The 24,604-nt window shown below is 38.8% G+C and overlaps 1 protein-coding gene across 3 annotated transcripts in view; it reads right to left on the reverse strand.

The window, feature by feature from the left end:
* Positions 1–204: 204 nt before the first annotated feature.
* The window catches only part of RNF168 (ring finger protein 168), a 45,535-nt gene continuing 21,135 nt past the window's right edge, over positions 205–24,604 (reverse strand). For 2 of the 3 annotated variants that reach the window (XM_046003398.1, XM_046003397.1), the window contains exons 4-7: positions 21,646–21,825; positions 19,025–19,146; positions 7,997–8,078; positions 205–4,015 (exon numbers count right to left, since the gene is read on the reverse strand). In XM_046003398.1, coding sequence (XP_045859354.1) covers positions 3,059–4,015; positions 7,997–8,078; positions 19,025–19,146; positions 21,646–21,825 — 1,341 coding nt within the window. In that variant the 3' untranslated portion in view covers positions 205–3,058. The remainder of the gene's footprint in view (positions 4,016–7,996; positions 8,079–19,024; positions 19,147–21,645; positions 21,826–24,604) is intronic. The other variant, XM_046003399.1, reaches the window with a different exon arrangement.

Below are 24,604 nucleotides of genomic sequence, written 5' to 3' on the forward strand. Positions count from 1 at the left end.
GAACTCACGACGCTGAGATCATGAGTCCCAGGCTCTTCCAACTGAGCCAGTCAGATGCCCCTATCTTTTTTTTTTCAGGTGCCCCTATCTGCAACATTTTTTTAAAAAAGATTTATCTATTGATTTGAGAGAGAAAACGCGTCTGCAAGCAGGGATAGGGCAGAGGGAGAACCCCGAGCCAACTCCCTGCTGAGCACAGAGCCAAATGCTGGGGTCAATTCCAGGACTCTGAGATCATGACCCGAGCCTAAATCAAGAGTCCATCACTCAACCAACTGAGCCACCCGGGCACTCTTATCTTGCAACATTTTAAAAACATTAAAATTTTGACTAGATGACATATTTGGTATGACTGAAAATTCAAAAAGTAGGAAAGAACACAGAGTGAAAAGTCATTCTTCCACCCTTATCTCCCAGCCACAAGGTTTCTCTCCCTGTTGGCGACATTTATTGCTTCTCTTTCTAGACATTTTATGCAAATACATGTATCTATCTTTTCATATCAGTAAAGTGGTTTTGTTGTTAATTGCTATATAACAATTGTACCATCATTTATTATCTATTGATGTAACATTAAGGTTTTTTCTAAGCTTATTATTACAAACAGTGCCATACAAAAATATTTTGTACATGTCATTCTACACACATGTAAAGGCAGCTTTAGGAAATTCCTAGAGATAAAATTGCCCAATTCAGAATTGGGATTTTAAATTTTCTACTGATACCAACCAATACATAAGAGTGCTTATTTCCCCATACTCTTGCCAAGATTTAAACACACATACATACACAAAAGCAAAACAAAAAAGCACCTTTATCTTAACTAATGTGAAGGGTAGACAAATGTATAAACACTAGTATAAGTGACATTATGCATCTTTTCACATACTTAAAAGACATCTTTTAAAGGAAATTTCCTTTCCTGAGAACTGTTTTTTGGGAACAGTTCTAATTTTCCTTTTGAGTTATTAGGCATTTTCATAATGTATCAGCAGATCCTTGGTACAAAGGAAATGAGCTCTTCACGACAAATTGCATCTACTCTCCACCCCTCTCGCCATTTGCCATATTTTCCAATTTTCCATTATGGTGGTAATAAGTTATGCAGACTTTTTAATTTTAGGTAGTTAGTTTTTATTTTTTAATTGTGGTAAAATACATGTAATAGTCTTAATTTTGATTATTTTAATTTTCAGATTCTCAACCTCTGTATAGTTCTAGTGGTCCCTGAGAAGTTCAATATTCTCCTATCCCTCCACAAAAATGAGAGGAAAAAGTAGCAATACACTCTAATGACTGACAGAAAACATTTATTCGTTTCTAATGAAAAGACATATAAGGTAGGACTATCAGAAAAACTAATAGAGAAATTAAAATTTATCTTAAGGTCAGGAAGACTTCTTCACCAATGAGTGGTTAAATGCAGAAATCCTATATATGTCACAATATTTTTCCCCCTTTTTGGTCATGGACTACTCCAGGAAAATTTAATTATACAACTTTTGAGGAGTTCCAACAGTGTCTACCCTAAAATGTTAAGTGAAATTGCTCTTAGAAAAATATTGATTTGATGAGAAGACAGATTTTATCATATTTTGGAGAAATTTGGTTAGTTTCTGACTTCATTTCAGCACAATCATTACTCAGAGGGCAAACACATTTTTATTTTTTTGAGAAAGAGCAAACTAAATTTTAAATTAGCATCAGAATTCTACCCATAATTACCCAATCAATATTGAAATAGATGCCATTAAGTATGCAAAGATTAACAGAATTTTAGTTACAAAATTTGGAGAAAAATCTTAATAATGTACAAAAATACTGACAAATTTAAGCTAGAATTAGCTCTAGGATGTTTTATTTTTACTTCAAAAGGATGGATAACTAGAGATCAGCAGAAATGCTGTTAAAACTGCTATTTGCTTAAAGTTGTTCATATCAATGAAAAAAAGATTAATGGTCTGTAAGTTAAATTTCACAAAATGAAATCACTGCCTTCTGATTTAACTTTCAAGGGTAAGACGGCAAAACCCAAGTTTCAGACTTTCTTTTTCTGTCCGAAAACACATATAAAAGTCAGCATCAATACAAATGATAATATAAGGAAATAAACACATGGTTATATCTCAGGTCCCACAACAAAAGATATTATGATGTTTAACCCTCCTACAGTAAAGTCCCACCCCACCCCCGGAATAGCAGATTAATAAAAAGGTGACATTCCTAAATTTCAGGCAACTTAGCAATTGATTTTGATTTTGACCCCAGACACTATGGTGTGAAAAGCTATAAAACCCAAATGTTTTCCATGTCATTTAGCAAAGAAAGGAGGAGGGAGAACCCTCTACCAAACGTCACCTACTACTCCATCCCAGGCCCAGCTTCTGGTCACTCATTCCGTTCCAACGCTTTCAAACAGTCAATCTGCCCCACCAAGCCATACCCCAACTCTTCAACTCCCTTCGCATCAAGAGCCTAGCTTCCTTTCTGTCAACTAATTCCTAATTCTCCAGGAAACTGACTTTTCTGATTTCACATTGATCACAAACCATTTTAAATAGAAGAAAATGCTATAATGGTTAAAATAATTAAAGTGGAGATGAAAACTAGATTCCTTTAGTGTTATGGGAGATGCATTTCAAGTGCTCTGCAAATATATGGGAAGTAGCAAGAGAACTTACCCTGCTGGGTTCCTAACTACTTGGTATGTATCATCTCGCTTTGATTACTAGTTAGGACACAAAGGGAAGCAAAGGCTTTTGTAAAACATGCATTTCTGGGAAACAGAATGGCACTTGAAGATTTCTTCGGAGCTCGCCAAGGCATTCTTATACCCATAAGGATTGTCAAACTTAGTACACCACAGTTATTAAAAAAGCAAAGGATTGGGACTCCTGCTTACCAGAGTTTAGCAGAAACACATTTATATATTCCTCCCTCGTAATCATGCCATCCTTTATAGACAATGGGTGTGACCATTACAAAGAGTCTCTATATGAAAAAAGGCTTCATAATCCATCCATTTGCTAGATTATAAAACCCTCCTTCTCCCCATGCATTACTTTGTATACCTCTGAAACATCTGAAAAATACTTTTCTGTGACTTACTAGGCTGTAGGGAATTAGCGCTTTTAGATACATTAGTATTATCTCTAGAAGAATTTGGCATCTTTCTCCCATTAACATTAACTGAATGTTTCAATTGGATCTTAAAAGACGGCTGCCAATTTTCATTTTTCAAGCCTCTCCGAGATTTGGAATGCTCTGTATCAGTCTGTCTTTTGAAGTTCCTGTCTTTGGAATTCTTCCTCTGTCTATTTAGCAATCTGTCTGGAGGTGACGACGTAGGACGTAAATGATACTCATCTGGGGATCCTTTCTGCCGGTTTGGCTTCTTCTGTTCTTTATCTACTTCTTTCTGAAGCTGTAATGCTAATAACCTGTCCTCTTCTTCTTGTTTATGTCTCTCAAAAAGTAAGCGTTCCAAATCTATCAGTTTTTGGGTAAAGTTGATTTCTGCTTCCTCTTGGTCTGAGGAAGCTTCGGGGAATGTTTTCCTTCTTTTTGCAGAAACGCACGGATCCCTGACTGCTTCAGACAAAGATTCTGGGTTTTTTCTTTTGGAAATATCCTTACTGATCGGTAGGCAAGACTCTTCATTTTCTGTCTCAACTGTATTACTTCCAGTTATCTGTGTCGTACCTGATATAGTGCACCCACTTTCAGTTTTGCCATAAGGCTTAGCTGCAGCTTCTTCAGAGCAGGGAACTCTGGCTTCAGGTCCTTCATGATTTAGGACACATAACTCTTTATCATGATTGGTTGGTCTCATTTTGACTTTTCCTTCAAGGCACCATTCTCTACCATTGGCACATAACTGAGGCATAGGTGACTCTGAAGACTTTTCACCTTGGTCTTGAATTTCCATGCATATTTGTGAAGAAAGTGTTGGCATATCTTCCTCAATTTCTGTATCTTGCCATGTAGGGCTCTCTACAACACTACTGTCAGTTTTCTATAGAAAACAGAAAAAGACTGAAGTGACCTGGAGAAAAATATCAAGTCACAACACAGAAGTCTAATCTTATTTTCACAATAAGATAGCATCACTATAATAACGCGTATTAGCTCTTTTTTTAAAAATATTTTATTTATTTGACAGAGAGAGAGATCACAAGTAGGCAGAGAGGCAGGCAGGCAGAGAGGGGGAAGCAGGCTCCCTGTTGAGCAGAGAGCCCAATGTGGGGCTGGATCCCAGGACCCTGAGATCATGACCTGATCTGAAGGCAGAGGCTTAACCCACTGAACCATTCAGGTGCCCCAACTCTTAATAGTATTTTTATTCTGGGTGCCAATTTAGATAAGGGCACTCCTTCATTTTCACTCCCATTATAACCTACAAACTAGATTTTGTGTATGGCCAATAAGCTGGCACCAGGACCTGACCTCTCTTTCACCTTATAAATTTCCTCTAGGCCAGAAGTTTTTAGCCCCTTTTTGTGCCACGGACTCGTCACCTTTTGCCATTTTGGTGAAGTTTACAGACCTCTTCTGAATACTTTAAAATATAAAAATAAATCCATAGGATCACAATGGGAATAGTTTATACTGCAACACAATTATTAAAATGTCATTCCTAATGCAATGTGCAACTATTAATACATCAAATAGTAAGATCTACTGAGGCAAGTCTAATCACTTGTAATACTGAAGTAGGGACAAGTAACAATATTTCAAGAAACCTGCGACAAATTTAACATGATAAAAACCTGTGCTTTCCACTGATGATGACTGAAGGCACAGATTTTGCTGACAGTATTACAGTTTGATGTCTACATTTGTAATTAAAGGAATGAGAGTTTAGGTGAAAGTAAAGATAAACCTTTCCTTCCATTTAAGTTCATACGTACTCTCTGGATTCTAACCACAGACCCAGGCCTTAGGTTAAAAACCCTTGCTTTAAGGGGCACCTGGGTGGCTCACTGGGTTAAGCCGCTGCTTTCGGCTCAGTGGGTTAAGCCGCTGCCTTCGGCTTAGGTCATGGTCTCAGGGTCCTGGGATAGAGCCCCGCATCGGGCTCTCTGCTCAGCAGGGAGCCTGCTTCCCTCTCTCTCTCTGCCTACTTGTGATCTCTCTCTGTCAAATAAATAAATAAAATCTTAAAAACAAAACGAACAAAACAAAAAAACCCTTGCTTTAAAAAAAAAAAAAAGAAAGAAAGAAGAGAAGAGAAGGGAAAAGAAAAAAAGAGAAAAAGAAAAAAATAAAAACCCTGACTTTTGTCAGTTTATTTTTCTTTTCACTTACAGGTCTTAGGTAAATAAATACCTAGGATTAGTTCTGACTACAGAAAAGCCTTAAGAAAGGCTTTGGTGAATATTTGCAAATGACACAACAGATAAAGGGTTAGTATCCAAAAATCTATAAAAAACTTATCAAACTCAATGCCCAAAGAACAAATAATCCAATTAAGAAATGAGAAGACATGAACACACATTTCTGCAAAGAAGACATCCAAATGGCCAACAGACACATGAAAAAGTGCTCAACATCATTCAGCATCAGGGAAATACAAATCAAAACCACAGTGAGATACCACCTCACACCAATTAGAATGGCTAAAATAAACAAGTCAGGAAACGACAGATGTTGGCAAGGATGTGGAGAAAGGGGAAACCTCCTACACTGTTGGTGGGAACGCAAGCTGGTGCAGCCACTCTGGAAAACAGCATGGAGGCTCCTCAAAAAGTTGAAAATAGAAGTATCCCACAACCCAGCAATCACACTACTGGGTATTTATCCTGAAGATACAAACGTAGTGATCCAAAGGGGCACGTGTACCCGAATGTTTATAGCAGCAATGTCTACAATAGCCAAGCTATGGAAAGAACCGAGATGTCCATCAACAGATGAATGGATAAAAAAGATGTGTTTGGGGCGCCTGGGTGGCTCAGTGGGTTAAAGCCTCCACTTTCGGCTCAGGTCATGATCTCGGGGTCCTGGCATCGAGTCCTGCGTCGGGCTCTCTGCTCAGTGCGGAGCCTGCTTCCACCACTCTCTCTCTGCCTGCCTCTCTGCCTACTTGTGATCTCTGTCTGTCAAATAAATAAATAAACTCTCAAAAGAAAAAAAAGATGTGGTATATATATATACATATGTGTATATATATATACCTGTGGTATATATACACACACACACCTGTTGGGTGAGTGTGTGTGTGTGTGTTGGAATACTATGCAGCCATCAAAAGAAATGAAATCTTGCCATTTGCAAGATCGAACTAGATCGAACTAGAAGGTATTATGCTGAGCACAATAGGTCAATCAGAAAGACAATTATCATATGATTTCCCTGATATGAGGAATTAGAGAGTTAGAGTGGGGGCGTGGGGGGTAGGGAAGGAAAATATGAAACAAGATGGGACTGGAGAGGGAGACAAACCATAAGAGACTCTTAATTTCAGGAAACAAACTGAGGGTTGCTGGGAGGTCAGGGGGTCTGAAATAGAGTGGCTGGGTTAAGGACATTGGGGAGGGTATGTGCTACAGTGAGTGCTGTGAATTGTGCAAGACTGATGATTCACAGACCTGTACCCCTGAAGCAAATAATACATTATATGTTAATAAAAAAGAAGAAAGACAGACAGACAGACAGACAGACTGGCTTTGGTGAAAATTTGCCTCAGAACAAAAATTACTCCTTGTTGTTAGAGACCTTAAATCTATTCTTTTACCTATTTGCTTTGCCTTTATCATTTCTTATAGCATTTCTTACAAACCAGTCCACTTTGGACTGGGTAAATTCCAGGTTGCTTACCTGCTTTTGCTGTGAATATGAACACGAGGATAGGACAAATATCCCTACCCTACAAGGTCTCCTCCATCCTCAGTTCCAGTATGAGCCAGATCATCTGGACCTGAATCCTCCCTCTAGCATCTTTACTTAAGGGACTGTGCACAAGTCTCATATCTGTGTGTGCCTTAGTTCTTAACTGTAAAATGGGCACAAGAATGAATACCTACTTTAACAGAGTTGGTGCTTGTGGTGGACACTGAAGAAAATAATACACACATTATCTGGCACATGGTAAATGCCAATTAAATGACAGGTTTTAAACTACCTAGCTGAGTTTTTAAAAGATCTAGGGACCTCTTAGTAAAGGGTTAACAAAACGTCTCTGTAGGAAATCAACCTTGGCATCAGCTCACATTTCCCAGTTCTATTTTCCTAAAAACCTGATAAAGGTGCAATGGCTTATGGCAAAAATGATTTTACTGGTGAACTGCATCTGTACTAGGAGAACTATGGATGATCTATAAGCAACTAATGGGAAACCAGGTCTTGGGGCTTCTGTAAGTTGACTTATAACTCTTCTGACCCGGTATGTTCCTTCCCAGGACCCCTGGAGGCTACACCCATGGGTTGATACAATAAATAACTGACTCTTACGGAGCATAGGGCTTCTAGGGCCTCCCCATTCTCTGCACTGTTTCATTTCCAGGCTGTCACTTAGGAGCTCTACAGTGAAGGCTCTTGGGGCACAGATACGCCTGATGCTACCCTACTAGCATGCTTTGTTTCTTATCCTCTAATTTTCACTGACATTGAGGCTGGTACCAGGTGTAGCCTATTTGGTTTTGCAAGTTTGATTTTCTAAGCCGGGGATCCATGGCCCATGAACCAAATTCCGCCTGTTGCTTGCTTCTGTAAATAGTTTTACTTGATCAAAGCCTATTTGTTTATGTACTGTCTGTGGATGCTTTCACTCGAAAACATAGCTGAATAGTTGTGACAGAGTCTATAAGGCCACAAAGATATTTAGTATCTGGCTCCTTAGAGAAATTTGTTGACCCCTAGTCTAGGGGAGCCTAAGATGACTAAGGAAGGGTATTCCATATACTATAGTGACTATAAAGAAGTTAGGAAACTACAAATATTAGCAACCCATAACATTAGTAAACTTGCCAAAGGAAGAACATCTTTAGCATTCACATACCTTAGACATGCAGTTCTTTGGGCTTCCTTGTACAATTTCAGACTGCGATGCTGACCCAAACTGAGATTTAGGTGACAAATACCTTACAAAAAAAAAAAAAAAAAAAAAGATTTACCAAAGTTTCAATGCTTTGACAGACAAGTGGCATGTGACCACTATAATAAGCCAGATTACCTATTTACGTGAAGACTGTCTGATCTGCTATTTGGCTGATTTGATCACAATGAGTGTATTCTAACTCCTTGTCTCAGCTATTTTGGCCTAATACAAGAGCAAAACTTTAAAAGCTGAGTATTATATTTTAGTGAAAAATAGCAGCAAAGGAAATAAAAGTCAAATCTAATTATTTAATTCTCAATAAACATTGGAAAAACATAAGACTATAAAGTCGTTCCAAACGTAATATACATGACATTTTAAATCAGGAGAAAAGAGATGTTTCTTTTTAATGCCAGGAATTTTGGCTGTTTACTACATCTTTAATGTCTACCATTGGGAAAGCACTCATGATTAGATTCTCTACCACTCTGGTATAGAGATTTTGTTAGATACACATTTTGTATCAACTATCTGCCTAGAAAAATACAGATACATCAATACATCAGCATAAGGGTATCTCAAAACGTCTAAGCATCTTTAATAGGCTGTCTGCCACAGAAAACATGAAAGTTTGTAATACCATGAAAAAAATGCTGTAAAACAAAAGGGAGTAAAAAGAGATAGTAGGTATATTTTAAAAACTGTAAAAAAATTCAAACACATATATAACTATGCTTAAAAATGGCAGAGATGTCCTAAAATGTTGGGGCCTTCAAGATTTTCAAGGAGTATCTAGCTGTTGTTTTTATAATTAAAGAGAACAACAGAAAAATGTCTGAACTGCAAATATATAACACCCTAAGTTCCATTGTGTCCAAAGTACCAATTAGTATGTGGAACAATAAAATAAAATCTAGACAAAGATATCATTTAAGAACAAAGAATAATATCCCTTATAGATCAGAGTTGAATCAATATTTAGTTGAATCAATCTAAATACTTACTCTACAAATTAAGTACAAGAACTACCTTTTTTGGGGCACCTGGGTGGCTCAGTGGGTTAAGCCTCTGCCTTCGGCTCGGGTCATGGTCCCAGGGTCCTGGGATCGAGCCCCACATCAGGCTCTCTGCTCAGCAGGGAGCCTGCTTCCCCCTCTCTCTCTGTCTGCCTCTCTGCCTACTTGTGATCTCTCTCTCTGTTGAATAAATAAAATAAAAAATCTTTAAAAAAAAAAAAACTACCTTTTTTTTCCTTTTAGATTTTATTTATTTGACAGAGAAAGAGACAGGGAGAGAGGGAACACAAACCCGGGGAGTGGTAGAGGGAGAAGCAGGCTTACGGCTGAGGAGGGATCCCTGGGATCATGGCCTGAGCCCAACAACTGAGCCACCCAGGTGCCCTAAGAACTACCTTTTCTTTTCTTTTTTTTTTTTTTTAAAGATTTTATTTATTTATTTGACAGAGAGAGATCACAAGTAGGCAGAGAGGCAGGCAGAGAGAGAGAGAGAGAAAGAGAGGGAACAGGCTCCCCGCTGAGCAGAGAGCCCGATGCGGCACTCGATCCCAGGACCCTGAGATCATGACCTGAGCTGAAAGCAGCGGCTTAACCCACTGAGCCACCCAGGCGCCCCAGAACTACCTTTTCAATCAATAAGAGAAAACAGGAGCCCAGGTTTAGTCTCATTTTTTAACTAATTAATTAATTAATTAATTAATGGGAGAGCGTACGCACGTATGTGCACATGAGGGGGAGAGACAGAGGGAGCGGGAGAAAGAATCTAAAGCAGCCTCCATGCCCAGCATGGAGCCTGACCTGTGGGACATGTGGCTCAATTCCATGACCCTAAGAACATGACCTGAGTCAAATCAAGAGTTGGATGCATAACTGACTGAGCACACCTAATCTCATTTTAGTTTCGTTTCCCAAAGCTGAAGAATCCTTCTGCCAAAGCTGGATATTAGTTATCAAAATAGAATTACTATAGCATAAGTTTTTTTTTTTTTGAACTCCATAAGCAGAGAAAACGTGACCAGATACTTATTCAACATAATCAGAAAAGATTGATGAACTATCCCGAATATTTTTTATGGTAACTGGGTAATGCATGAATACATGCTCATTCTAAAAAAGTAAACAGAAATATAGGACATACATGCTACCATCCCTTTCCATTCCTATTTGCTTTCTCATACGTAACCAATTTTTAAAAAAATATTATTTCTATATAGTACACACTTTTTTTAAGAATTTATTTATTTATTTGACAGAGAGATGACAAGTTGGCAGATAGGCAGGTAGAGAGAGATGGGGAAGCAGGCTCTCCACTGAGCAGAGAGCCCGATTTGGGGCTCGATCCCAGGACCCTGGAGCCAAAGGAAGAGGCTTAACCCACTGAGCCACCCAAGCTATCTCTTTTTTAAAACAATCATATTCTTCTGTGATTTCCTTTTTTTTCCACTTATGTCTTAAAGACCTAAGTATATATATGTCTATCTCATGAAAAAAAAATAATTTACAAGAAAATAGTTGCAAAACATATGTAAGAATCATAATACACTGTGGTTCAAGGAGGGGGATACTGACTGGGAAAGGACACCAGTTACCCTTTTGGAAATACTCTGTAACTTAATCTGGAAGATGCTTTATATGTAGTTAAAAATTCACCAAAACAACACTTAAGAATAGTATACTTTAATATATGTATGTTACAATTTTTAAAAGTTTTAAATCTTTATATAAAAACCCTTATACTAAAATGGAAAAAAAAATTAAAAAACAAACAAACAAACAAAAAAACCCTTATACTTGGGGTGCCTGGGTGGCTCAGTTGTTAAGCATCTGCCTTTGGCTCTGGTCATGATCCCAGAGTCCTGGGATCCAGTCCCATGTCAGGCTCCCTGCACTGCAGGAAGCCTGCTTCTCCCTCTTCCACTCCCCCTGTCTCTCTGTCAAATAAATAAAATCTTTAAAAAAAAAAAATACCCCCCTGTGCTCGCTTCGGCAGCACATATACAAAAAAAAATACCCCCCCCAAATCCCTTATAACCTGCTTAAAGTGAGGGGAGGATCACTTATTTTAACATCCTTTATGGGGATGAGACTCGACTATCCTGAGTTTTCCCTTTTTTTTTTTCTAATATTTTATTTATTTGACAGACAGAGATCACAAGTAGGCAGAGAGGCAGGCAGAGAGAGGGGAAGGGAAGCAGGCTCCCCGCTGAGCAGAGAGCCCAATGCGGGGTCAGAGATCCCCAATGCGGGGCTCAGGCTTAACCCACTGAGCCACCCAAGCTATCTCTTTTTTAAAACAATCATATTCTTCTGTGATTTCCTTTTTTTTTCCACTTATGTCTTAAAGACATAAGACATAAGTGGATAAAGACATGGGTTAAGCCTGAGCCCCGCATTGGGGATCATGACCTGAGCCGAAGGCAGAGGCTTTAACCCACTGAGCCACCCAGGCGCCCCTTCCCTTACTTTTATTTATTTATTTATTTATTTATTTTAAAAAGATTTTATTTATTTGACAGAGAGAGAGATCACAAGTAGGCAGAGAGGCAGGCAGAGAGAGAGAGGAGGAAGCAGGCTCCCCGCGGAGCAGAGAGCCCGATGCAGGGCTCGATCCCAAGACCCTGAGATCATGACCTGAGCCGAAGGCAGCGGCTTAATCCACTGAGCCACCCAGGTGCCCCCCCCTTCCCTTACTTTTAAAAATAGTTTTACCACACCTTTGAATCCTTAAACATGTACTCCTTAGTACTGAAGGACTTTGACCTTTACATAAACGGAACCATACTACACGTATTCTACAACCTTTTTCTTCGCCCATTTTCATGATATATGCGTGTTATTCTCAGCTAGATTCATTCTGACTGTTGGATAGTATTCAGTTCGACTTGGGGACATCTGGGTACTTCTGCTCTTTGCTATTATGAATAGCACTGCTGGGAACATTCCTCTATGTATCCTCTAGGATTTCTTTGGCATCTATGGCCCAGAGTTCTAGAGTATCAATCTTTTACACTTCCACCAAACAGAGAAGTGCTCCTTATTGTCTATGATACTTAATACTGCCAGAAAGCTATTTTTTCCAATAGGATGAGTGTGAAATGCTACCTCACTGTGATTTTAATTTGTTTCCTTAATTACTAATAAGGTTCAGTATCTTTTCAAATATACATTAACTTTCAGGTTTCGTTTACTATGAAGTCAAAGTTTTTTACCTATTTTTCCTACTGATTCTTTTCTTACTCAGAGGTGGGTATTTCTTTAATAGTACATTACCTTTTCTCAGTTAAGTAAGTCAAAATTTCTTCTTCTTTTTTTAAGCAGGCTCCATACCCATCTGGACCCCAGCATGGGCCTGAATTCACTCATGAGATCAAGACCTACACTTAAATCCAGGGTCAGATGCTTAACCTACTGAATCATCAAGGCACCCCAAGTTAAAATATCTTCTTAAAGATAGAAGATCACCATTTTATTCTCTTAAAGGTATTTTGATAAAAACGTTCTTAATCTTATAATCTAATTACATATTTTGCTCTTTAAAATTTCCTTCCCCAGGGCGCCTGGGTGGCTCAGTCAGTTAAGTGTATGCCTTCAGCTCAGGTCATGATCCCAGGGTGCTGGGATCCAGTCTTCCATTGGGGGTCCTTGCTCAGCGGGGAGCATTTTTCTCCCTCTGCCTGCCACGCCCCCTTGCTTGCATATGCTTGCTCTGATAAATAAATAAAATATTCTCAAATAAAATCCTTCCCCAAAGATAATCTCCTTCATTATCTGTCTAAAGTTTTATAGTTTCATCCACAGTAATTTTTCTATACAGTATGAGTAGAGATCCAAGCTCATTTTTTCCTTATATAATCAATTGTCCCAACAGCATTTATTGACAAATTCATCCTTCTGAACAGCTAAAGAGCAATGATGACTACTGTACTGTTTACCCAAAGTACCTCAAAACTTAGTGGTCTAAAACAACAAATATTATCTCAGTTACTGAGGATCAGAAATCCAAGGGCAGCTTAGCTTGGTGGTTCTAGCTAAGGATCTCTCATTAGAGTCTAGGGAAGATGTTGATCAGTGATCTAAAGACTTGACTGGGGCGAGAGGATCCCCTTCCAAGAAGGCTCACACACAAAGGTTATTCTGGAGGTCCCACTTCTTTACTGGTTGTTGGCAGAAGGCCCCAGTTCCTTACCACATGGGCCTCTCCATAGGGCTGCTCACAACAGGGCAGCTAAATTTTCCAGAGCAAATAATCCAAAAGAGAAAAGTCACATGTCTTTTACAACTTAGTCCCCAAATACCCTTCAGGTAATTCTATGTGTATACTTAAGTCCAGCCTCTATTCAAGGGGTGAAGAACTGGGTTCTGTCTTTTTAAGGGAGGAGTTTCAAAGAATTGGTGGGCATATTTTATAAACACCAAAGCCCTCATGAAGGCTGCAAAAATAGCTGTATTTCTAAACTACTACATTGCCTCAATCATTTTGTTTATCCATTCCTGGGCAAGTATCATATATATTTATTTATACATTTTAAAGCATCCAACTCTCCACCACACATTTTCTCTCTCCTTGGTGGTATCTGAAAGCCCTTTCTCTTCCATATAAAGTTTTAAGTCAGTATGTCAAGTTTAAGAAAAGGTTAGGATTGTGACAGACGTCAAAAATTAAACTGGGGGGGGCGCCTGGGTGGCTCAGTGGGTTAAGCCGCTGCTTTCGGCTCAGGTCATGATCCCGGGGTGCTGGGATCGAGTCCCGCATCGGGCTCTCTGCTCAGCAGGGAGCCTGCTTCCCTCTCTCTCTCTCTCTGTCTGCCTCTCTGCCTACTTGTGATCTCTCTCTGTCAAATAAATAAATAAAATCTTTAAAAAAAAAAAATTAAATTGGGATGCCTAGGTGGCTCAGTCAGTTAAGCATCAGCCTTTGGCTCAGGTCATGATCCCAGGGTCCTGGGATCAAGATCCAGCATCCGGCTCTTTGCTCAGTGGGGAGCCTGCTCTCCCTTCTGCTTGACTCTCTCTGTGCTTGTGTTCTCTCTGTCTCTCTCTGACAAAGAAATAAAATCTTAAAAAAAAAAAAAATTAGGATTGTGATTTCAATTGCACTGAAATCTGTTGGTCAGTTTGGGGAGATCTGACATTTAGCATTACTGTAATATTAGACATCTTCCAATCCATGAATCCTGCACATTTCTTTAATATGATAAAACTTTATAATATTCTCCATAAGGTCTTATAGATTTTACTGTAAATTTTTTTCTAAGGACTTTTTATTTTCTAATATTATAATAAACTGAATCTTAATTAAAGTTACATTTTCAACAGAACTTTGGTACAGACTTTATGTCTACCAAACTTGCTAAACCCTTATTGATTTTTTTTTAAAGATTCTATTTATTTATTTGACAGAAAGAGACACAGGGAAAGACACAGCAAGAGAGGGAACACAAGCAGATGGGAGTGGGAGAAGGAGAGGCAGACTTCCCGAGGAGCAGGGAGCCCGATGTGGGGCTCGATCCCAGGACTCTGGGATCATGACCTGAGCCAAAGGCAGAAGCTTAACAACCAAGTCACCCAGGCACCCCACCCTTATTAATTTTAAAAATATATCTCTGAACTCTCAGATTTTCAATGTATTTTCTATATTCCACCTCTAATAACAATGGTTTCTTTTCCAAGCTCATATCTTTCGTTTCCTTTCCCTACTGTGCAGACTGAAATCTCTAGAACAACACTGAACAGAAGTGGTAAATAACAGACCACTCTTGTATTTTCCTGTTCTTAACGGGAATGATTTCAATTTCTTACCATAAAGTATGATATCTGGTATAAATTTTCTAGCAGATATCCATTAACAGGTTAAGTTTATTCCTATTCCCACTTTACTAAGAATTACCATTCTCATGCTTTTTATATTGAAACAGTTAATACGGGGGTGCCTGGGTGGCTCAGTGGGTTAAGTCTCTGCCTTCAGCTCCGGTCATGATCTCAGGGTCCTGGGACTGAGCCCCACACTTCGGGCTCTCTGCACAACAGGGTGCCTGCTTCCCCCTCTCTCTCTGCCTGCCTCTCTCCCTACTTATGGTATCTCTCTGTGACAAATAAAATCTTAAAAAAAAAAAAAAAAGAAAGAAACAGTTAATAGGCTAATAGTTAATATGTTAACATTAAATCATCATCTAATATCAAGTCAGTAATGTATTCCTGGAATTGTCCTTTTAAATATATTCTTGGGCCACCTGAGTGACTTGGTCGGTTAAGTGTCAGACTCCTGGTTTTGGCTCAGGTCATGATCTCAGGGCTGTGAGACAGAGAGCCTTGCATTGGGCTTTACGCCCAGCATGGAGTCTGCTTGGGATTTTTTCCCCTCCCTCCTCCTTCCCCTCTGTTCCTCCCTGAATGTGTACTTGAACTTTCTCCCTCTGTCTCTAAAATCAATTAACTAAATTTAAAATAAAGTATTTATTTACTTTCAGCCTTTCTCCCTTTTTCTGATATGGCATTTAAGGATTTCTAAATACTTGAATCCCCTCCCAAAAGTTTAGATGTATAATACTTTCAGTTTTATTATTTCCATCGAGATTTTTTTTTTTAATTTTATTTATTTATTTGACAGACAGAGATCACAAGTAGGCAGAGAGGCAGGCAGAGAGAGAGAGGGGGAAGCAGGCTCCCTGCCACGCAGAGAGCCCAATGCGGGGCTCGATCCCAGTACACCAGGATCACGACCTGAGCTGAAGGCAGAGTTAACCCACTGAGCCACCCAGGCGCCCCTCCATTGAGATTTCTTTAGCCAAAGAATTACTTACCAGTTTTTCTTAATTTTCAAACACCTGAGTAGCCTGTTTGTTAATCATTTTAAATTTGAGATGAAATCCATTTAGCACAAAATAAACCATTTTAAAACATACAATTCAGTGGCATTTTAGCATGTTCATGAAGTTGTAAAACCATCACCTCTATTTCGTTCCAAAACATTTTCATCATTCCCAAAGGAAACCATGCATATGTTAAGCAGTAACTTCCCCCATTCCCACCTCTCCCCAGCCACTGGCAACTCCTAACCTGCTTCCTATCTTATAGATTTACCTACTCTAGCTATTTCATATAAATAAATAAAATCGTATAAAAGGCAACCATTTTTGTATGGCTTATTTCACAGAGCGTGTTTCTGAGGTTCATTTATGTTATAGCATGTATCAGTATGTCACTCCTTTTTAGAGCTGAGTAATACACTGTTGTGTAGCTTATACCACATTTTGTTTATCCATTCATCCTTCAATTGACATTTGCATTTGTCCATCCTTTGGCTGTTTGAAGTGCTGACACAAATAGCTATGTACAAATATTTGTTTGAATTCCTGCTCTCATTCTTTTGAATACACAGGTAAGAATGGAATTGCTGGATCATATGGTAATTCTTTTTAACTTTCTGAGGAATTTCAAATTGCACCACATTACATTCCCACCAGTAACTGTACAAGATTCCAATTTCTCCAATCCTTGTCAACACTGATTTTCCTTTTTTTGGATTACAGACATCCTAGTGGATGTGAAGTGGTATCTAATCGTGGTTTTCATCTGCATTTCCTAATAATGCTAATCACTAATAATACTGGGAATCTTTTCATGTGCTTATTGGCCATACGTATATCACTGGAGAAATGTCTATTCATGCCTTTTGCTTATTTTGGAACTGGACTGTTTGTTCATCTTTTAAGTTACAGAATTCCTTATATAGTCCAGAAATTAGTCCTTATTTGTTTGTAACTTTGCTTTAACTTTAACCTACTAGTTTCTTAATTTCTTCAATTTCTGCTTTTAAATTCATCTGTCCATTTTTTTTTTTTAATTTGTTTTTTTTTTTTTTTTTATTTGCCAGAAAGAGAGATCACAAGTAGACAGAGAGGCAGGCAGAGAGGCAGGCAGAGAGAGAGAGAGGGAAACAGGCTCACCGCTGAGCAGAGAGCCCGATGTGGGGCTCGATCCCAGGACCCTGAGATCATGACCTGGGCCGAAGGCAGCGGCTTAACCCACTGAGCCACCCAGGCGCCCCTGTCCATTTTCAATTTTTATTTTTTTAAGTTTTTTTTTTTTTTAGTTTTATTTATTTATTTGACAGACAGAGATCACAAGTAGGCAGAGAGGCAGGCAGAGAGGTGGGGGGAGCAGGCTCCCTGCTGAGCAGAGAGCCCCATGTGGGGCTTGCTCCCAGGACCCTGAGATCATGACCTGAGCCAAAGACAGAGGCTTTAACCTACTGAGCCACCCAGGCGCCCCCCATTTTTAAATTTCTAGTAAATTTTTATCTTTATTTATTTCAAAGTATGTATTTAGGTACATGAAGATCCATGACAGTTACATCCCTTAAGCAGAACACTATTACATCGATATGAAATATCTCTGCTTTTCTCTTAATGGTTTTGTCTTGATTTCTACTTTGCAAAATATCGGCGTTAATACTATTGATATTGAGACATCTGTTTTTCTCCCTTAATAGCAATCTCCTGTTTTAACTACTCCCCAAATCTCCACCTCCCTGCTCCAAAATGAAAATTTCTGAGTTTTGGAAGGACATAAATTACCTGCACATATTTACTCAATTGAGCCAAAAGCCCTTACATATTTTTATTAATTTATTTTTAAAATAGGCTCTAGGGGCGCCTGGGGCGCATAACTACAAAGTGAGCCAGCCAGCTGTCCCTATTTTTAAACTCTAGATTGTGGTTCTTAAATGTTTCCAATTGTTAATTACTATGAGAACGCTTATATCCTCATAAAATCATGAACTCTACCTGCTCCTGGAGGGGCATTATGAGGAGACTAAATCCACTCCACTACAGACTACCTGACTCATGCTTTTTGTATAGTAGAGAAAAAAATATAGTGCATGAACGGAGAAAAAAAAGGGTGGGGGAATGACCTAGATGGCAAGGTATAAACTCTCAGTGAGGATGACCTTATATGGGACTAGCTTTTCTTATTTGAATCTAAACCAAGAGAAAAAGGAATCCAACTGGTTAATTCTGAGAAAATAGGAACATGAAAATCTGAGGTATCGAGATAAAAAAAGACTTCAGGGATACCTAGGTGGCTCATTCAGTTAAGCACCTGACTCTTGATTTTGGCTCAGGTCATGATTTCAGGGTTGTGAGAGTTAGCCCTGTGTCAGGCTCCGCACTGGGTGTGGAGCCTGCTCAGGATTTTCTCCCTCTCCCCTTGCCTCCCCCCCCACTACTCTCTTAAAACAAAACAAAACAGGAACGCCTGGGTGGCTCAATGGGTTAAGTCTCTGCCTTTGGCTCAGGTCATGATTCCAGGGTCCTGGGATAGAGCCCTATATGGGGCTCTCTGCTCAGCAGGGAGCCTGCTTCCCCCTCCCCCGCCGGCCTCTCTGCCTACTTGTGATTTCTGTCAAATAAATAAAATCTTAAAAAAAAAACAAAAATAAAAACAAAAAAAAACAAGGCTTCATATCTCTCTTCATGCTAACTAGGCATCTAAGTATGTAAGTCGCACCCTTATTTTCACTTTACATCAATCTCAGACCATTTGGAGAGTTTTCATGCAAAGTTCATGGACCAAATCTTAACAATCAGCTGACTAAATGAGCAAAAACACCAGCATACAGTAAGTGATCAATAAATAACTGACAGAGGCACCTGGGTGACTCAGTCAGTTAAGTATCTGACTCTTGATTTTGGCTCAGGTCATGATCTCACAACCGTGAGCCTCACATTGGGCTCCATTCTGGGCATGAAGCCTGCTTAAGATTGGCCCTCCATCTGCTTGCCTCTCTGCCTACTTGTGACCTCTGTCTCTGTCTCTCTCTCTCTCTCTCTCTGTCAAATAAATAAATAAATAAAATCTTTAAAAAAAAAAAAAAGATTGGCCCTCCTCAACCCTTGTCTGTGTACACACGCTGTCTCCCTCTCTCTCCCTCTCTAAATACATACATACATACATAATCATGTTCACTTACTTATGAATATCTCCAGTGTTTGTTTGTTTGTTCTTACTTTTCTTTTGAGACTTGGTTGTGACTGTATCAGATTTTCTGGAATTCAAGGGAGAAGCCAAGACACTTCCATCACAGAAATTGTTCTTCAACAGAAAAAGCATAACAGACATTATTTTAAAAAATTATAATAAAATAAGCTATTATTTTGACTAATTCAGAATCCACAACAGAATTTTTCAGGAATTATGCTCACATTTAAATTCTACACATCCTTTGAATAATACCGGCCATGGAAAAATTAGTATAAATAGGATTACATCCATCCAAGTTGGCCTACATTAGTTATTTTTACTTTACATTATAAAGCACAAAGGGCATGATGATACTAATAACCATTATTCTAATGAATGACTTCATATAATTATAACTACCCTAATCTATAGGGGAAAATTCAAAGAGCTGTAGATATATCCGGAATAAAAGGTAATTTTATGTAAAAGCAATTTAATTTAGGGATTTAAGAGCACACCAGTATCATAAATATTTACTTGCTATACTAGTCTCATAAGCTTCTTACTATACTACTGGAAAAATCAATATACTTCGTGGTAGTACACATTTGGCCAAACTTTCTCAAGTAAACCTAGAATTCTTTTAAAATATCAATAGATCTACTCTTAAAATCTCTGTTTAAAACAAGAAGGTTTAGGTTTTTTGTTTTTGTTGTTGGTTTTGTTTTTGTTTTTTTTTTAAAGATTTTATTTATTTATTTATTTGACAGACAGAGATCACAAGTAGGCTGTGAGGCAGGAAGAGAGAGAGAGTAGGAAGCAGGCTCCCTGCTGAGTAGAAAGCCCGATGTGGGGCTCGATCCCAGGACCCCGGGATTATGACCCAAGCTGAAGGCAGAGGCTTTAAAGCCACTGAGCCACCCAGGTGCCCCTAAAACAAGAAGGTTTAGAAAAGACTGTTGACAGATAAAGATGACCCCAAATTCTCCTCTTTAATGTATTTTCTTACCTATGTCATTTATTTATTTATTTATTTGACAGAGAGACACAGCAAGAGAGGGAACACAAGCAGGAAGAATGTGAGAGGTAGAAGCAGACTCCCCACTGAGCAGGGAGCCCAATGCAAGGCTACATCCCAGGACCCTGGGATCATGACCCGAGCCGAAGGCAGACATGAAACAACTGAGCCACCCAGATGCCTCTGTCATTTGCTGTTCTATTGATCAATGTTTCTTATTTAATTTCCTGATTATGTACCTTTTCAAAATTATTCTACTAAAATTTTAAAAAGAAGAAATATATGAAAAAGGACAGGGGTGCCTGGGTGGCTCAGTTGGTTAAGCTTCTGACTTGACTTTGACTGACGTCATGATCTCAAGATCCATGTTAGGCTCCGTGCTGGGCATGGAGCCTGCCTGGGATTCTCTCTCTCTCCCGCTCCCTCTGACCAACCTCCCCACCTCTAAAAAAGGCGGGGCATATAATCTAAAACTTAGGTACACTATTATGAATAGTATGCATCTCAAAAAAAAAAAAGTCCCAATTCTGAATATACTTTGTTTTGGTAAGTGCATTTTAAGATACTTGTTCAAAAGCAGAGGAACTGTTTTTAGAGGTTCTCAAACCTGAATGTACACCAGGCTTCCCCAGATGTCTCTGGGAATGGTATTCCCCAAAACCCATCCTGAGAGATCTGATGCAGTAGATTTAGAACAGATATGGGAATTTGTATTTTAAAAGAACCCAGGTGATTCTGCAAGTTCTTTCAAATCACTGGGTCCCACTGTACCCTCAAGTCTTAAAAGTATGGTCTTATCATCCTTCTATTCATTTAGTAATTTAACTATATAGCCAAGATAATAAAATACAGGTCTAGTGTACTACTTAAAAATTAAAAGTGCTTCACTTCCAAAAAGTGATCTGCATCGGTGCAATGGAATATTATGCCATTCTTAAAAAGAATTAGATAAGACTACATGTATTCACAGGAACAATCTCTAAGATATATCAAGTGAAAAAAGGCAAGGAAAAAATACTGTGACTGATAATGTTCTTTTTAGGTGAGTAAGAAAAAAATAAACTGTTAGTAGTGCTAACCTTTGGGGCAAGAGACTAATGGAACAGGAATGAGAATACAGAGGTGGAAGGGGAGAAAGGAACCTTTCACTTTGAATAGCTTTCCTATATACTCTGAATTTACTAACATATTAAAAACACTTTTTTACATATATTTCAATCAGAGCAAATATATAACAACATGCAAAAAACATAACAATATCCAAAAAAAGATCTGTTTTGTTGAACAAATATGTCAGAAATTGCTTCTAGTCATGGTGAAAGATCTTTGAAAACCATGTAGTCAGGAAGCCTGGGTAGCACATTTGGTTAAACGGCTGACTCTTGCTTTCAGCTCCGGTTGTGAACTCATGGGTGTGAGATCTAGCCCTGAGTCAGGCTTTGTACTCAGGGTAGAGTCAGCATGAGATTCTCTCTCCCTTTCTCTCTGCCCCTCCCACTCATGCTCTCTCTCTGAAATAAGTAGATCCTTTAAAAAGAAAAGAAAAGAAAGAAAACCACATAGTCTAAAGCAATAGGAACATTAATACTTCAAAGTTCTCCCCTAAAACTTACAATATTAATGCTTAGTTTTCTTGCTAGTTCTTCATCACTTTTCAGTTGTTCTTCCATCTCTCTTCGCCTTTTTTCTGCCTGTAGTTTTTCCTCCTCTTCCTCCTCTGCCAATAATCTCTGTATGTATTCTTCACTGGCTTTATTTTCTTCCTCCTCATTGGCTCGTCGCTCTGCCTCCACCTTAAAAATGATGAACAAAGAACACATCTCTGAACTTTTTAATATACTTGCAACATTCCTTTCTTTTTTTTTAAAGTAGGCTCTAGGTCCAGTGCGCAGCCCAACACAGGGCTTGAACTCATGACCCTAAGATCAAGGCCTGAGCTGAGATCAAGAGTCAGACGCTTACCCAACTGAACCACCCAGGTACTTCTATACTTGCAATATATATATTTTTTAAAGATTTTAAAGATTTTTTAAAGATTTTAAAGATTTTATTTACTTATTTGAGAGTGAGAATGAGCAGTGGGAGAGGGAGAGAAAGAGAGAGAAGCAGACTTCTCCCTGCTGAGCAGGACCCACCTACCGGGCTTGATCCCAGAACCTGGAGATCATGACCTGAGCCAAAGGCAGACGCTTAACCAACTGAGTTACCCAGGCACCCCTGTACTTGTAATATTTCTTAAAAAGAATAGTAAAAGTCATAAAAAAAAAACAAAAAAAAAGAACAAATTGGCAGGAACAAAATGTTTCAAATGGAGTACAAATCTGAAAGCAAATTCCTGCAGAACAGATCAAGAGGTCTCTTCAAGGAAGCCTTCCCCGGTCAGCCCAATGATATCTTGATCAAACCCCGATCCCTCTTCACCTCAGTCACAGAAAACTTTCAACTACACTGTTTTAATATTTGTGGAAATGTCTCTAGGTAATACTTTTCCTTGGTTAACTCAATGGTATATGCTTACTAACTTAGGCCTAGGTTTCTGAACCAAACCCTAGCCAAGGGGATAGAATGATAAAAATTGAGACTAATAAGGATCTAACTGTGAAGCTAGGAAGAATGCCTCAGGCCTAACAGGCAGAAGTGGAGTGGCTGCCGAAGAAGCAACCACAATAGTGATTATGTGATTTACAGATGGGGAAACAGAGAAAAGCAGTAACTTTCTTAAGGTCATTAAGTGGCAGAGTGGATACTCAAACTTAGATTCTAAGACTTAAGGCCATTCTTGTGGTCATTTAAACTACACTTCCTGAAAGAAATAATACAAGAACCATTTTAGAAATCCAAAGGATTTGACTCAAGAATAAGTCCTTGATCTAGTTCAAGTGTTGGAGACATAAGGGAAAGTTTGTTGAAGACTAAATTTTCTTGCTCCTAATGAAAGTCATAGGAAAAGACTGATGCTTCTTCCTCTGCATGTTGTGTATGCAACTCAAGTTCAAAACTGTGCAGCCATTTTGCTATTAGCCTGAAGTTACAGTACCTGACAAAGTTAACAAAGAAATGGAGCTGGAGCTCTGAATGAACTTCTGAAATTCCAGTTAATTACAACCTTCTTATGTAAGGTAGTTTAAGTTGGGTTTTCTTTTACTTCTAGTCAAAAGCATCTTCACAGAACCTGTTCTCACTACATTGTTGAAAGAACTAAATTATTCCTTTAAAACCCTTACTTAAGGTAGCACCTGGGTGGCACAGTTAGTTAAGCATCCAACTCTTGGTTTCAGCTCAGGTCATGATCTCACAGAGTTGTGAGCTTGAGCCCCATGTCGGGCTCCAAGCTCAGTGCAGAGTCTGCTTGAGATTCTTTCTCCCTCCCCTTCTGCCCTTCCTACTCATGCTCTCTCTCTCTCTCTCAAATAAATAAATCTTTATTTTAAAAATAAAATATAAAAATATTTTATATTTTTTATAAAAATATAAAAAAATAAAATAAAACCCTTACTTAACAGCGCTTAGACCACATTAAGTTAACCACCATAATTATTTTTTTTTTATTTTTTTTTTAAGATTTTTTATTTATTTGACAGAGAGAAATCACAAGAGAGGCAGGCAGAGAGAGAGGAAGGGAAGCAGGCTCTCCGCTAAGCAGAGAGCCCGATGCGGGACTCGATCCCAGGACCCTGAGATCATGACCTGAGCCGAAGGCAGCGGCTTAACCCACTGAGCCACCCAGGTGCCCCCATAATTATTTTTTAAAAAGATTTTTTTAATTTATTTGAGAGAGAGAGAGACCATGAGAGGAGAGAAGGTCAGAAGAAGAGGCAGACTCCCCATGTTGCTGGGAGCCCAACGTGGGACTCAATCCCAGGACTCCGGGATCATGACCTGAGCTGAAAGCAGTCGCCCAATCAACTGAGCCACCCAAGCACCCTTTAATTTTTTTATTTTATTTTATTTATTAGAGAGAGAGCAAAGTAGGGCAAAGAGTAGAGGGCGAGGGAGAAGCAGGATCTCCGCTGATCAGGGAGCCTGATGCAGGACTTGATCCCAGGACTCTGGGATCATGACCCGAGTGGAAGGCAACAATGCTTAACCAACTGAGCCACCAGATGCCCCAGCCATCATAATTATTTTAGGTCTTCAGGAATTTGCATGGTCCAATACAATAGCCACTAGCAACAGGTTGCCACTGAGTAATTAAAATGTGACTAGTCCAAATCTATATTGTAGTATAAGTACAAAATACACAAAAGGATTTGAAGACCAAATAAAAAATAATGTAAAAACTTTAGATGTTTATACTTTATATAATCAAGTCTTAATTATGTATAGTCTCATATATTATTATACAGTTAATGAATATAATTTTACATAGTATGTTTTATATTAATTACAAGTATTTTGGGTTACATGAAATATTTTTTTTTTTAAGATTTTATTTATCTATTTGACAGAGAGAGATCATAAGGAGGCAGAGAGGCAGGCAGAGAGAGTGAGAGGGAAGCAGGCTCCCTGCCGAGCAGAGAGCCCGATGTGGGACTCGATCCCAGGACCCTGGGATCATGACCTGAGCCGAAG

The sequence above is a fragment of the Meles meles genome, chromosome 4 (genome assembly GCF_922984935.1).
Source record: "Meles meles chromosome 4, mMelMel3.1 paternal haplotype, whole genome shotgun sequence".
NCBI lineage: Eukaryota > Metazoa > Chordata > Mammalia > Carnivora > Mustelidae > Meles > Meles meles.